Raw genomic sequence first — 13,298 nt, 5'->3', positions numbered from 1 at the left:
GTGATGAAAGAATAAAGAAAGAAGACATGAAAAGGGTTGAAACGCGTCAGGGGGGGAATAGTTTAATGTTCTCAAACTCAATCTCATCCCATCCAACCAGCCACACACAGCTATTACGTAAGCATGACATTGACGGGATTTAAGTGGCGGTAATAGAAATGCAAAGTGGCATTATAAAAGTGGAGTGGAGATGTCCGCCGTTGACCAGATGGCCTCCATGTTGTGGTAAATCTCACAAGTTAAATTTACGCGTAGATTAGATTAAATGCAATAGTTTATCAATGAGATCTGCCTAACATCCATCAAAAAGCAATTGTGGATGGTAATCGACGAAGACTGAGCAAATCTCGGATTATCTTCCACTGATGATCCTCCAATGACACAAGTGAGTGAAAAAAAAATATACATTAACGTGATGCCGACTCGAGCTAATGCCCAAGCGTTGTTTCTAGAACGCGGATAGTTCTTCCAGCCGTCCGGCATCACCTACCTCATACCAACTTCCACCCTCAACCTCTCCCAATGGCGACATATCCCTGGAAGCTTCCTTGTCTAATATATCCCTGGGATCAAGATCAAGTTCGAGCTCAAACGAAGCCGGACCAAGTCGGTCTCCCCATATATCCAATGAACGTAGAACACCTCCAGCTGCATTAGACTTGAAACGGGATGATGAGATTGGTTTAGACATTCAAGGTGATATAGGTGTTTCACTCACCTCACCTACAAGGGCATCATCACCTATACAAGATTACTTCTCCGTCTCACCGACACCTCATCGATCAAATTCGCTCGCAAAAAACATATCATCCCATTCCCCGTCCCCATCACCGTCACCATCTCGCGCTCATCAACGGTCCCTCACGCCTAATGGCTGTTTAGAAGTTTCACCTACGAAGATGCCGTCACCTTCTCCTACATCACTCTCACCGCCTCTTTCCGCACCCCCTTCACGCCGATCATTCTCATTACATCCTTCAAGATCTCCCAGTCCCAGTCCCAGTCCCAGTCCCAGGTCCAGTCCTCCTCCACCATTCAACCTAAAACCGACATTAAGAAATGGTACTTCCATCACTACCGCCCCTCCACCAAGCGGTGTAACAGGAACAGATGCGGATGAGGTGATTGATGAATCAGCTCCATTCGAGTCGATACCACTTTCAGCTACTCCTCCTATGACTCCAACTATACCTCCACCGCTGTCGCCTAGTTATGTGAGTCCCGAGAAGAAAGGAAGACAGTCATGGGGCGGATTCGGCATGACCAAGGAAGGTCAACGCTATGCCCTCGGGGAGACACCAGATCATACCAGAGCTCAAACGGAACAGATCCGTAGATCGTCAGCTACAAGTTCTATACTTTCGAATGCAGACAAAGAAACAAATGGTACCCCACCTCCAGCCAATTCATCAGGAAACGCTACTCCTCGATTACATGCACCACCAGCACATCCATTTCCATTCCCATTACCATCTTCATCAAATCCTACTTCACCTCCCCCATCAGATCACAAGAGACTATCAACTTCTTCGTCTCGTATATCTGTTTCTCAACCTTCCATACCTCACGAAAATGGGATAAGTGTTAAAGGGGTTTCAACTTTCGAGAAATTCATTTCACATACTAGACCATCGTGGTTACCACCTAAAGATAAACATGAAGATGAGACTCACTTGCATCAATGGGAAGAAATGATGGCTGCTTCAAGAGAACATGAAAAACAATTGAAAAAGGCTGCCGAACATAGGCGTATAGAAAAGGAGAAGAAAATGGCTGTGATTACACCCAAGTGGGAGAAATTACTGAATGACAAAGAATTTTCGGTGGGAAAAGTACAAAGTGATGAACAATTTAGAAAGCTTTGGTTCGAAGGCATTCCAAGTCATCTAAGAGGGAAAGCTTGGAGTTTAGCTATTGGAAATCCACTGGCTGTGTCAAAAGGTGAGCAGACTTGAATTCCCATTCTCTATGCTGTTAGATTGACGGTGTGTTTGTAGATGCATATCGAACTTATGTTATTAGAGCTCAAAAAGCAATCAAATCAGGCAGATTCCCTGAGGATATCTTGGATCAAATGGAGGTGGATATGGATGATACCCTCACGACGCTAAGACTATTCCATCGGGGAAGTCCACTGAGAGAAGATTTGAAGGAATTGATGTGCGCCTGGGTCGTGTACAGATCCGATGAAGGACTTGGATATGTAGGTTGTCCTTGTGACATTACATTCACAGCTTGAAGATTAACCAGCTAATGTGATGTTTACCGAAAGGCACCTTACATATCCCTTTTATCAGCAATGTTAATCCTCGTTTCCCCTCTTTCGGAAGCTTTCACCTCTTTGATCAATCTCTTATCAAGACCTTGCCTGAGAGCTTTCTACACTCAGACAGAAGATGAGATAGACGCTTATTATAGAGTATTAGAAAATCTTCAGGCTGATGCGTATCCAAAAATCTATGCGAACTGTAAGAATCTAGGACTGAGAGTACCAGAGGGATGGTTTAGAGGCATGCTGGTCGAACAAGTGGATTTTGAATGTGCATGTAGATTATGGGATCAAGTGAGTGAAATTTGCTTTGAATATAGCTGTTATAGCTGGAATTCCACGTATAGGGGCTTGAACAGCTAATAAAAGTCCTTCTTACAGATTATGCTTGATGGAGATGGATTCATTTTCAGAACAGCTTTAGCAATATTCGGTTTCCTAGAACCTAGGTGAGTTTAGCCTGTAGCAAAACATGGATGACCCTGTTTTGAGTGATAGACTGATGAGATGAGTTATACAGATTGTACTATCCAGACCGAAATGAGATTCTATCAGTTCTAGAAGGACATAACGCCGCTACTTTAGCTATACAAGCCAGAGAAAAGGAAAGAGCTAAATTGAGAGGGGAAACATTTGACGATTCGATTGATGGTAAATTATCAGTATTTGGATTGAACGAACAAACTCTCTTTGATTGGTTGAAGGAAGATGCATGGAAGGAAAAGGGGTTTGAGAGGTTAGTGCTGAGAGAAATGCCGGATTAGACCTTGTTTTAGAGATACACTGTGGTGCTCAGACACATTTAGGGATATTCTCTTGCATATTTATATGCATTGTAGTTAGTCAGCAATCAGCACTAAATTCTAGCGATCTTGAACTGAAACTGACTGAAACGCAAAACGGAATCAGCCGTGGGAAAGTGAATTGCTTAAATCCGCAATACGGGAAATACGTACTCTGCGCGTTTTATAAGATTTCATACTTACCTGGCTCCATATGATTGTAACGCCTTCACCCGTGCGTTCATATAGGTTAGGCTTCCGCCCATAGCACGGCGACCCATGGTCCATAAGGGGGCGGCTTCTCCTTGTGCTGGCTTCGGCTGGTTCAGGGGTTTAATATTTAGCTCTGTCCGGGTAGTCCTTTCGAGGGCGACCTGGCTATATAATATAAATTATATTTTTTTGGCTTTTTGCTGTTGATTTTCCATTACATTGATCTGATCTGTGCTTATACACAGGTACATCGAGAAGACTACACTTTCGTCATGAACCACAATGCATAGTGTCGATATACAAGAGACGATTTCAAAGTATCCTATTCAATATATTGTGATAATCTATGACCCAAAATACCAACCCGCTTATATCCAACCTGATTATATTATATTGTATTACATATTCCATTATTATGCTGTACAACGATCTTCTCCTGAATCTACCAGAATGTCTTCTACTCCTGATCTTCCGAAGTCATATCCTGTAAGAAAATATTCTCAAGCTCATCCTCATCTGCTTTGTACAAGAGGTCCATCTCTTCTTTTGTAGATTTCCTATAACGTTCAGTACGCATAGCTTGCATTGCACCAATGGTGTATCTTTGACCGAATTCACGTAATGCTGTAACTAGAGTTTGGATATCTGGTTCGAGAGCATTGGCGCCTTTGAATGCGATCATCGCATGTATCAGCTCTGCGAATTGGCATTCCGCTCTGGTCACAACTCACCATCTATATCACCCAAAGATTGTAATCTCTTCATTTCTCTAATCAATATCTTGGAAACGAATGACCATCTAAACGTGTCCCCATTTAACTGTTAGCAATTGAAGTTCCCATGCCAGCGTCAAAGCCAAATCGATATCAAAATAAGGACAACACTCACGTCATAGCTATGAAAACATCCAGATCACTACTCATGACTTGCCTTGAAACGAATTTTACAGTTACTGTTAACCTTTGAGCTACATTCACTGCATCTGTATTTTCGGCGCTGAAAGAGAAGACGTCGTAAAGGAACATCCAAGCACAACCAAGGACAAAATGCTATACAGATTCTTTCAAGTCAACATTCGCCTTAATTTCAATCTTTCATTGCCCGAAATGATGGCGAACTCGATAGCTCACTTACAAGAGTTATTACATCTTTTCTTGGTTTACCAAAATGCCATTCTTGTACTTTGCCATCCCATTTCCACCATTCAGTTCTCCATTCAGGTGGTAAATCACTTTCGATTTTCAATAAAGCTTGTTTGACTTCTTCATACGCTCTTGCGTTTCTGATTCGTGCTGTTCTTGTCCAACCTTCTTTACTTCGATTGGATGATGCAGATGCTGGTGTTGATGTAGAAGTGCCATTTTTATTCTGAACATTGACAAATCCTGCTGCAACACCAATCTGTGTATATAGGTAATCATCGATGTTGGATGAAGGTGAACTGTGATCCGAAGGTGTAGACGCTGCTAGTGATCGTTCCCAGCCTTCCTCTGGTGGTTGGTACATCAATTTCGAAGCTCTCTCTAAGATGCTAATTGCTCGAAGTCGAATCGAAATCAAAGTGCTTTCGGCATAATGAGGTAACGGATTATGTTGCATTGCTGGTTTGTAAATTGATTGAACGGATTGGTGATCATCCTGTTCGGTGACAAGACCCTACAAATCGACCATAACCATCAGGAAAAGGGATACATTGACGGATGTGTATGTATGACTCACAAGTTCATATTCATGCAATGGTCTAGGGAAAGGTGTGGTGATCACTTCATCCGCAATGGCAGGGGGCCATTGAGTGGATATACTGCCACATCGATCCGTAGCGTAAATGGACCAGCTAAATCAGATCTCAGCAAATCATAATCTCTCATGAAACACGCATGACTCACAAAGCCCATATTCTCTCTCCGTGCTCTATGGCATCTACGGCGGGAGGTAAAACGTATGATCGATGTCTCATCATTCCTACTAAATCCGCGTTGAGACCGGTTTGAGTGGGCGGCTTGAACACCGATGAAGGTATTTGGTGAAGTCCACATGATACAGCCAATCTACAATACATACGTCAGCATTGCTAGAACCTATCTTAGGGATGTTGACACTCACCGAGCAGCTTGGCCAGTCATCATCCAGCCCTCATGATATCTCGCTTTACTGAATTTGTATATTGCTAAAAGTGTTGATGCTCTCGTAGCATCTAATAAACGATCAGCCATTCCAATTGATGTTTCCAATTGGCTAGAGGCAATCTTGTAAAAATGGGGTTCAAGATTTCTGATGGGATTGGAATCGGATATTCTGGATGCTAAAGTATACATAGAGTAGAGGAGACATGGATGAGGACGTTTATGTGCGGGCAGCGTTAAGCTAATTGAGAAAAGGAAATCATATTTAATACAACCATATTCATCTATCGGTTCAACATAAAACTCAGAAACCTACCTCGCCATGAATTTCGGGACATGGAATTCTTGACCAAATAATCTCATGCCAGAAAAGAACAAATCGAGTCTATCATATCGAGTCAGATGTTGTCGTACAATGTATGATTGGGATAACTTACAGATGATCCCTCGCGACCTTTGGCAAATCATGAGCGTCAAACCAGCCACCAACCAAGGTAGATCCTTGTCCAGCTTTTTCTTCCGTATTCGTTGATGCATTGGTTCCAGCTCCAGTCCCAGCAGATTGATATGATGTTGAAGGATCCGTGATACCCGGAGTTGATTGCTGGATATCTGAATTGATTTCCTCTGACTGTTCATGCGCCGGTAAGAGGGAAGTTCTGATGTATGGACCAGAGGATCTTTTCATCGTTTTATCGACTTCAAGTGATAAAGCTCCCGTATTTGGTGATTGTGACTTTGAAGCTGAAGCTGAAGCCAAAGATTGTTGTGTTAATCCTTGACTCCTCACCTTATTTTGTAATGATTGATCCCAGCCCATTGACCCATGAATATTGTTCAGGTATTCTTGAGCATCAGCAGGTGGTTGTACAAACGTACTTTGATTGTACTGAATGAACTTCTGGTCCATCTCGGAATATAGTATATTTGATGTTGATACGGGAGGACTCGTCAGAGGTCCTTCGTTGGTAAGGAAATATGATTCTGGATAAGGGCCAGGGTTGATTATTGATGGTGGGAAATGGGGTGCGCTGGGTGGAGACAGTACTTTGGGGGGCCTAGACGTTGCTGGAATTTGAAAAGGTAAATTCTCATTTTGCGATGCAGATAATAGTTGTTGATGCATACTGCTTATTTGAGATGGTTGTTGATGCATACTGCTTATTTGAGATGGTTGTTGTTGTTGTTGTTGTTGTTGAAAAGGAGGAGGAGGAGGAGGAGGTTGTGATAGTTGTGTCGGCTGCTGTCGTTGCTGGGGTATTGTAGATGGTGAAGGTCCAGTCGAGGTAGATTGAAACTCATTTAACATACTCATGTAATTTGGATCTAACAGATTGAAATCGAATAAACTTTCGATACTAGGACCTTGATTTGAAGACATATTACCGTTATTATCTACATTGTCACTAAAGCTATTACTGTTGCTATTGTTGTTGTTGTTATTGTCATTATTGTTATTATTATTGTTCAGAAAACCGAAATTTGGAGTAGCGCCAGTTTCAGCACCTGCACCCATATTTCCGTTATTGAAGAATGATCCACCGAAACTTGCGAAACCATTTGATGAGCCAGAACCGGAAGGTTGAGAAGCCAGTATCAAGTCGAACATGTTTATATCAAATGATTCAGCACTTATATATCCGAAAGAAGTTGAAGATTCTGCCTGATCGCCGGGACCAGGATCGTTTCGAGAATCCATTCCGATATCGAAATCATTTTGTATCGATTCACTACCTGATGAAGAAGTATGATTTAATGCAGGTGGTCTAGATGATGTTGAACCGTTCTCTTGACTTTCCCTTCTTGATCCTCCTACCCCTCCACCATTACTGCTACCGGATGCGATCCCAGGACCACCGCCTTGAAGTAGGTTTTCCAATTGAGCGAGTTTTTCTTCTAATTGTTTAACTCGACTAACTGGTTTACCACTATCATATACACACTCTCTACCTGATTTCGAACAATGTTGACAAGTCGGTTTCTCGGCTGAACATCTTATCCTCCTCTTACGACAATACAAGCATGCATCGCCCCTTTTCAAAGGTGGTGGATGTGATGGATCTTCTTTTGGCATTCTTTCTTTCTTTGCTTCTCTTCTCTTCTCTGCTCTTCTCTTCTCTTACCTTTGTCGGTCCTTGAATACCTATCCAAGGAGAAACGTTTGACTTTGTTGGATGATTGGATAGGTTTATTGTAATTAAATGCAATCACCGTTATCTACTATTTAGACACTGCAATCTACAACATTTATTGGAGACGATGATGAAGTGAATGAAAGCAGATCTTGCCGAGATCGGGGAATTAAACACGTTTAAACCGCTGAATATTATGTAATCAGATAAGATGAAGTTATTGCCACGTCACTGTGTTAATCGTTATTCAAAGGTAACCTGTCGTTTGTTTTGTTTTCGTCGATCAAACTACTACTACTACCAGTGGGTGACTGACACCAAAGGGGCAAATAGACAGACAGAACCATTCATTGCATTGGATCATCATATCATCATATTCTATAGAAGACTACCGGAAGGCTCAAATTATACTGGTATACACACTCCCTTCGACCATATACAATCACCAGTCTCATTTGTATACAAGATCGTCTATCGCATCTCCCCTCACACTAGCAAAGTATATTCAACATGGCGGAGAATTACCAAAAGAAAGAGCTACTTGCTCTCATGAACACAGGTAACAACAAGCGTCAGTATCTTATCTGGCGATCAAGCAAATACTTTATACGATCGAGGGCTCATGCATCACTGGTCAGTCTAACTGATATACCATTGACTCCTTCATAGTTTGTGTGGATTGCAATGCACCTTCACCTCAATGGGCAAGTGTGAGCTATGGTACTTTTATCTGTCTGGAGTGTTCCGGTGTTCACAGAGGTGAGCTACCAACCACTTTCTAGATACCAAGATAATGCCTCAGCTCACGTGTCTGACGCGTCCATGATAGGTTTTGGCGTCCACATCTCCTTTGTCAGAAGTATCACGATGGATAAATGGTCAGAGGATCAACTAAAGAAGATGAAGGTGGGTTTGAGAAACAACGGTATCTAGCAAGCGTACTCAACTTGACTGACATGCTCTAAATATCAGCTCGGAGGCAATGAAGCTTTCAAGTCTTTCATGGAGAATTATGGTCCCGGAGGTGGTTATACTAAAGGAATGGGCATGCAGGAGAAATACAATTCTTGGGCCGCGACTCAATATCGAGAGAAGGTGAGTGGACTATCTTGATTACGTCTGCATTTTTATATACATCGATCCATTGAATGAAACTGATATCTTAATGACGAAGCTCGCAGCAGCATGTGCTGATCCACCTCAAGCATGGTCCCCATCTTCACCACCTCCAGCATCAGCTGCTCCATCTAGACCAACGTCAGCCCAAGCTACTCGTAAATCAAGAGCTGGAGGTGGAGGTATCGGATCATCCAACCTAAACCCATCCATTGCACCAGCCCAAAAAGCCGAGAATGAAGCCTTTTTCGAGAGAATGGGGAATAACAACGCCAATAGACCAGATCATCTACCACCTTCTCAAGGAGGTAAATATGCGGGATTCGGTTCTTCTCCTTCATATACACCTGATCAAGGAGGATCAGGATCAGGATCAGGAAATCATCCTTCATACGCATTATCAAGTCATTCAGCACCTACTCTAGACGAATTACAAAAGAATCCCTTGGGAGCTTTGAGTAAAGGATGGGGATTGTTTTCATCTGCAGTAGCTATTGCAGCGGGTGAAATCAACCAATCTGTAGTTAAACCAGGTATGGCTAAAGCCACTGAATATACTTCAGGTGAAGGAGGAGAAAACCTAAAACAATATTTAAATACAGCTGCTGAACAAGCTAAAGAAGCTTCTTATTGGGCAAGTCAACGTGCTAATGAAGGCTGGGATCAATTAAACGATGTAGCAAAACAAAAAGGTGGTTTAGATTTAAATCAACAATTGGGTAAATTGGGTTTAGGTAAATCAGGTCCAGGTAACCCAAATCAAAGAGGTTATGGTCAATTAGAAAGATCAGGTGATGCAGAAGAAGGTTTCATAACTCCTCATGGTGGTGCCGATCAGGACGATTTCTTTGACAGTTGGGATAATCAACCTACTTCAGCTGCTTCAGCGAACACTGCCGGATCAGCTAAACAATCTGGTAATGCTGCAAAGGGTAAAAAAGATGGATGGGAGGATGATGAGTGGAAGGATTTCTAATTGAACATGTAGTCCCCCATGTTGAGTCTAGTGATTGGTACACGACAATGGTCATGGGATGACTTATCGACCATTTAATGCTTTGGAAAGTAAAGGGGAGGGAGAACGGTCTATTACAGCCATCAATGGAAGGCGTCATTATGTACATATATGTTAGATCTATACAATTATACAATACTATTTGGATTTGCCTACAACACTGTTATTTTAGTACAATGCAATGCAATGGATCCCTTTATTGCCAGTCTTTTCAAGTTTCACCAAGATCAATAAAATCATCTTCCACTTTTGTATCCACAGTCGTGTTCGTCTCGATGTAATCAGTCTGTTCCACTACAAGATCAGGGATGACAGTGCCCACTAGACTGGTCAGGATCATAGCGACCAAATGTGAATTACAGCCTTTATCAACGATAGCATCCAGTACCAATTTCGTACCTCCACCACCTCCATCTTCACTAAAGTACATGTACTTGATGAAAGAAGGTATGATCTCATCTATCCTTTTCTCCGCTCTGATTTTCAGATCCACAACCTCGGTTCGAGTAGGATCAGGGGGCGAAGGTCCTGGATATCCATCTGGAAAAAGTATTTTTTCGACTAGATCGATCAGTTTGAGAGAAGTTTCAGGTGTCAAGAGGACTGTATGGATTAAGTGAGGGAGTATTCTGCGATATTGAGCATGATCAGCTGATCAACCAATTATTGAGGGGTACAGATAACGCAGTGAGGGTATATCTTGGCACACGACAGGAAGGGTCCAGTCCCTACAAAGGGTGTTCATTCACTCACCTATCCAGTACACCACCAGATAACGAAACGATCATTTCCGTCATACCCCAGATCATTCTTGCCGGCCAGTTCCTCCTATATAACCCATTCCTTCCATCAACCCCTAAGATCTCTTTTGTCAATAGTAAGATTGGTTCATAACACCTCCCATATTTCGGGCCGTAATCTTTCGAAGCCGAGTAAATAGCTATGAGACTTATGATTCCTCCCCAGATCTTGACGAAAATTGAGATCAATCTAGTCGACCATTTCATGATGAGTTGGTCTATACTCTGATACTTGTCATCTCCTTCTTTAGTATACAGTTGATTCGACGACGAAGTTGAAGTTGAAGTTGCAGTTATAGATGATGAGGAAGTGGAATGTGAATTTGGTTCACCTAATAATTTCAAGATGATTGAATACCAAAACCAATTCTGAATCAATTTTCTACCTATTGATCCTAATATACTTTTAGATAAAATTTCTCTACTCATCAACCTTTCCACATCAGGTTGATTCCCCACATAGTTCGATAACAAGCAAGTTGATAAAGCCGAAAGGTAAATTGGTGATAATCCATATCCACATTCACATCCATTTTCATATCCAACTTGTTCTATATTATAAGAAACCGATAAAAGAGGTAAATGGTTATGATATATATCTTCCAAATTACAGTGATCCCCATTTTTCTCTCTCCACGAAGACGAAGACGATGATGAGGATAATGGTAAAGGTAACGGTGAACCAGATTTTAATGTGAATATACAATGATAATATGTCCTCAGATGGATGTTGATTATTACAGGTAAATCAACCAGGATGAAATAAATCAATTGATCAGGATTATCATATATGGAAGTCAAGATGGGTGATAATATTGGATGAATAATGGATTTGTTTATTGAAGATGGTAATGCACGATTTGGGGTGAACCTCGAATACCATGATAGAACGTATCCTCTCAAAGCAAGTGCTATCAAGTGATGTAATCTATTTCATCAGAGTGATGAATGTCCAGCAAATGGTCATATTAGCTTTTGATTGTGGTGAATAGACAATTCAATGAATTCGAGAGATAGTCGGGAGAGTCGATCAAAGACTTTCACGAGAGATTACAAAAAACATACCTCTCATTGATCAGATCGATCTCGTCTCCTTCACCAATAACGATCTTCGGTATGATGGACGAAGGATCATCATGCGGATATAGGATTCTGCGATATAGAGGTAGATGAATTGTAGATTTACTTCTTATCAACGAAGGAGCGATTGCAGGTAAGGTGGTTGTTGTCGTAGTCGTAGTAACCGTGGATGATCTTTGAGTTGGTCGATTGGTACTTGGTCTTTGTAGATGATTTGACATCCCAGTGAGATACACACATCATCAACATCGATGATGCAAGGACTTGGCGATTTACCAGATGGAGGATGAGATGAGATGAACGGACAGAGGGAATATTGCAGATCAGTGGCAGAAATTGATCAACGCTTTGATCGTTGTGTACTAGTCAAGCTTCTTTCTTTTTCTAGATACCTTCTTTCACCCTTCATGTCAATTTGCTGTAATGACCTTATGCATAGTATTGACAGTGGACTTTGTCTTTTGATCATTTGACAGGTGGCTCAATGAGAACACTGAAGTCAGAGGTGTTGCATTAAGCGTATACGACATGAGCTACTTCGCGCACATTGACTCTATAATTCGTTTTCTTCCTGACTTCACCTCCAGCTCAATGTCAATGTTACATACAAAACCCAATGACGCACTTGAGCACCTGAACACCTGATCCCCTGTAAGAAAACTCAATTGTGATCACTCAGTCTTACTAACTTTGAATCACCGATGAGACTACACTACCAATAGGTACCTCTGAATCACGGGCAATCTCGCCATCTCACCGTGAACGTTAATCCCGGTATCCCGGTACAGCGGTGATAAAAAGGATACAAGTCACGTGATTTGTGTACAACTTGCATGAGATATCGCCGGATAACGCCGGATCATCAGATATGAACTTCAGATTGTTTATGTTTTTGGGTATGACGCCTCTCCCATGTAAACTCAATTAGCCATTTCTCATACATATATAAACCCTCCTTCGTTCAACATCTATGCAATCCTCCCTCTTCTTTCATCCACAACAACACCAATAACAACGCAAATCGACTAATCAATAGTCAAACCCTCTTCACACTCCACAACAACCCATTAAATAAATACATCTAATACAATGTCCGGTCGAGGAAAAGGTGGTAAAGGTTTGGGTAAAGGTGGTGCTAAAAGACACCGAAAAGTTTTGAGAGATAACATCCAGTAAGTATAACGCATCCTTCTTCTTTGTCATCGATGGGGACTGATACTGACTCATTGCTTTCTCCTGATTAGAGGTATCACCAAACCCGCCATTAGACGTCTTGCACGAAGAGGTGGTGTTAAGCGAATCTCAGGATTAATCTACGAAGGTTAGTCTTATTTTCTGCACTTTAAACTCAACCTTCACCAAGTGGCGGTTACACTCGCCATCCCGGATCCAGAGAAGAGTATTAAGCTGACTTCCTTTTTGAAATCAATTAGAAACCCGAGGTGTACTTAAAATCTTCCTTGAAAACGTCATTCGAGATTCAGTCACTTACACTGAACACGCCAAGAGAAAGACCGTCACTTCTCTTGATGTAGTCTACGCCCTTAAGAGACAAGGTAGAACCCTCTATGGTTTCGGTGCTTAATCAGCTTAGAATCACACCATACTATCGAATTGAAGAAGGTGATCTGTATATATCTCAATTACACAATCCTCTATTATTTACTTAAAACTTCGTTTTCGCTTTTTATCTTTATTCATTTCCGCCTTTCGGCGATGCATTTTCATAAAACAAACCTGGGCTCTTTCGTGGGTAGCAATTTGACAG

General features: G+C 41.7%; 5 protein-coding genes across 5 annotated transcripts; 3 read left to right on the top strand and 2 right to left on the bottom strand.

Annotated features, from left to right (window-relative positions):
• Positions 1–376: 376 nt before the first annotated feature.
• IL334_006789 (uncharacterized protein) lies at positions 377–3,033 on the top strand (the record flags this gene model as incomplete). Its single annotated transcript, XM_062938486.1, has 6 exons — positions 377–385; positions 453–1,941; positions 1,998–2,203; positions 2,273–2,563; positions 2,651–2,718; positions 2,790–3,033. The coding sequence occupies 6 exons, from the start codon at positions 377–379 to the stop codon at positions 3,031–3,033; spliced, it is 2,307 nt and encodes a 768-aa protein (XP_062794537.1).
• A 688-nt stretch (positions 3,034–3,721) lies between these two features.
• IL334_006788 (uncharacterized protein) lies at positions 3,722–7,461 on the bottom strand (the record flags this gene model as incomplete). Its single annotated transcript, XM_062938485.1, has 9 exons — positions 3,722–3,930; positions 3,996–4,063; positions 4,153–4,313; positions 4,399–4,920; positions 4,984–5,098; positions 5,151–5,312; positions 5,368–5,628; positions 5,704–5,772; positions 5,825–7,461. The coding sequence occupies 9 exons, from the start codon at positions 7,459–7,461 to the stop codon at positions 3,722–3,724; spliced, it is 3,204 nt and encodes a 1,067-aa protein (XP_062794536.1).
• Positions 7,462–8,029: 568 nt separating this feature from the next.
• Positions 8,030–9,611, top strand: IL334_006787 (uncharacterized protein; the record flags this gene model as incomplete). The annotated part of the gene is made up of 5 exons (XM_062938484.1): positions 8,030–8,090; positions 8,189–8,278; positions 8,349–8,425; positions 8,492–8,614; positions 8,694–9,611. The coding sequence occupies 5 exons, from the start codon at positions 8,030–8,032 to the stop codon at positions 9,609–9,611; spliced, it is 1,269 nt and encodes a 422-aa protein (XP_062794535.1).
• A 250-nt stretch (positions 9,612–9,861) lies between these two features.
• On the bottom strand, positions 9,862–11,751 carry IL334_006786 (uncharacterized protein; the record flags this gene model as incomplete). Its single annotated transcript, XM_062938483.1, has 3 exons — positions 9,862–10,279; positions 10,404–11,378; positions 11,516–11,751. The coding sequence occupies 3 exons, from the start codon at positions 11,749–11,751 to the stop codon at positions 9,862–9,864; spliced, it is 1,629 nt and encodes a 542-aa protein (XP_062794534.1).
• An 868-nt stretch (positions 11,752–12,619) lies between these two features.
• IL334_006785 (histone H4) lies at positions 12,620–13,115 on the top strand (the record flags this gene model as incomplete). The annotated part of the gene is made up of 3 exons (XM_062938482.1): positions 12,620–12,702; positions 12,775–12,851; positions 12,964–13,115. The coding sequence occupies 3 exons, from the start codon at positions 12,620–12,622 to the stop codon at positions 13,113–13,115; spliced, it is 312 nt and encodes a 103-aa protein (XP_062794533.1).
• Positions 13,116–13,298: the final 183 nt, after the last annotated feature.

This window comes from Kwoniella shivajii, chromosome 9 (genome assembly GCF_035658355.1).
Source record: "Kwoniella shivajii chromosome 9, complete sequence".
In the NCBI taxonomy this organism is placed as follows: Eukaryota; Fungi; Basidiomycota; class Tremellomycetes; order Tremellales; family Cryptococcaceae; genus Kwoniella; species Kwoniella shivajii.
The sequence above is the reverse complement of the archived record's forward strand: the minus strand, read 5'-3'. Positions and strand labels throughout refer to the sequence as shown.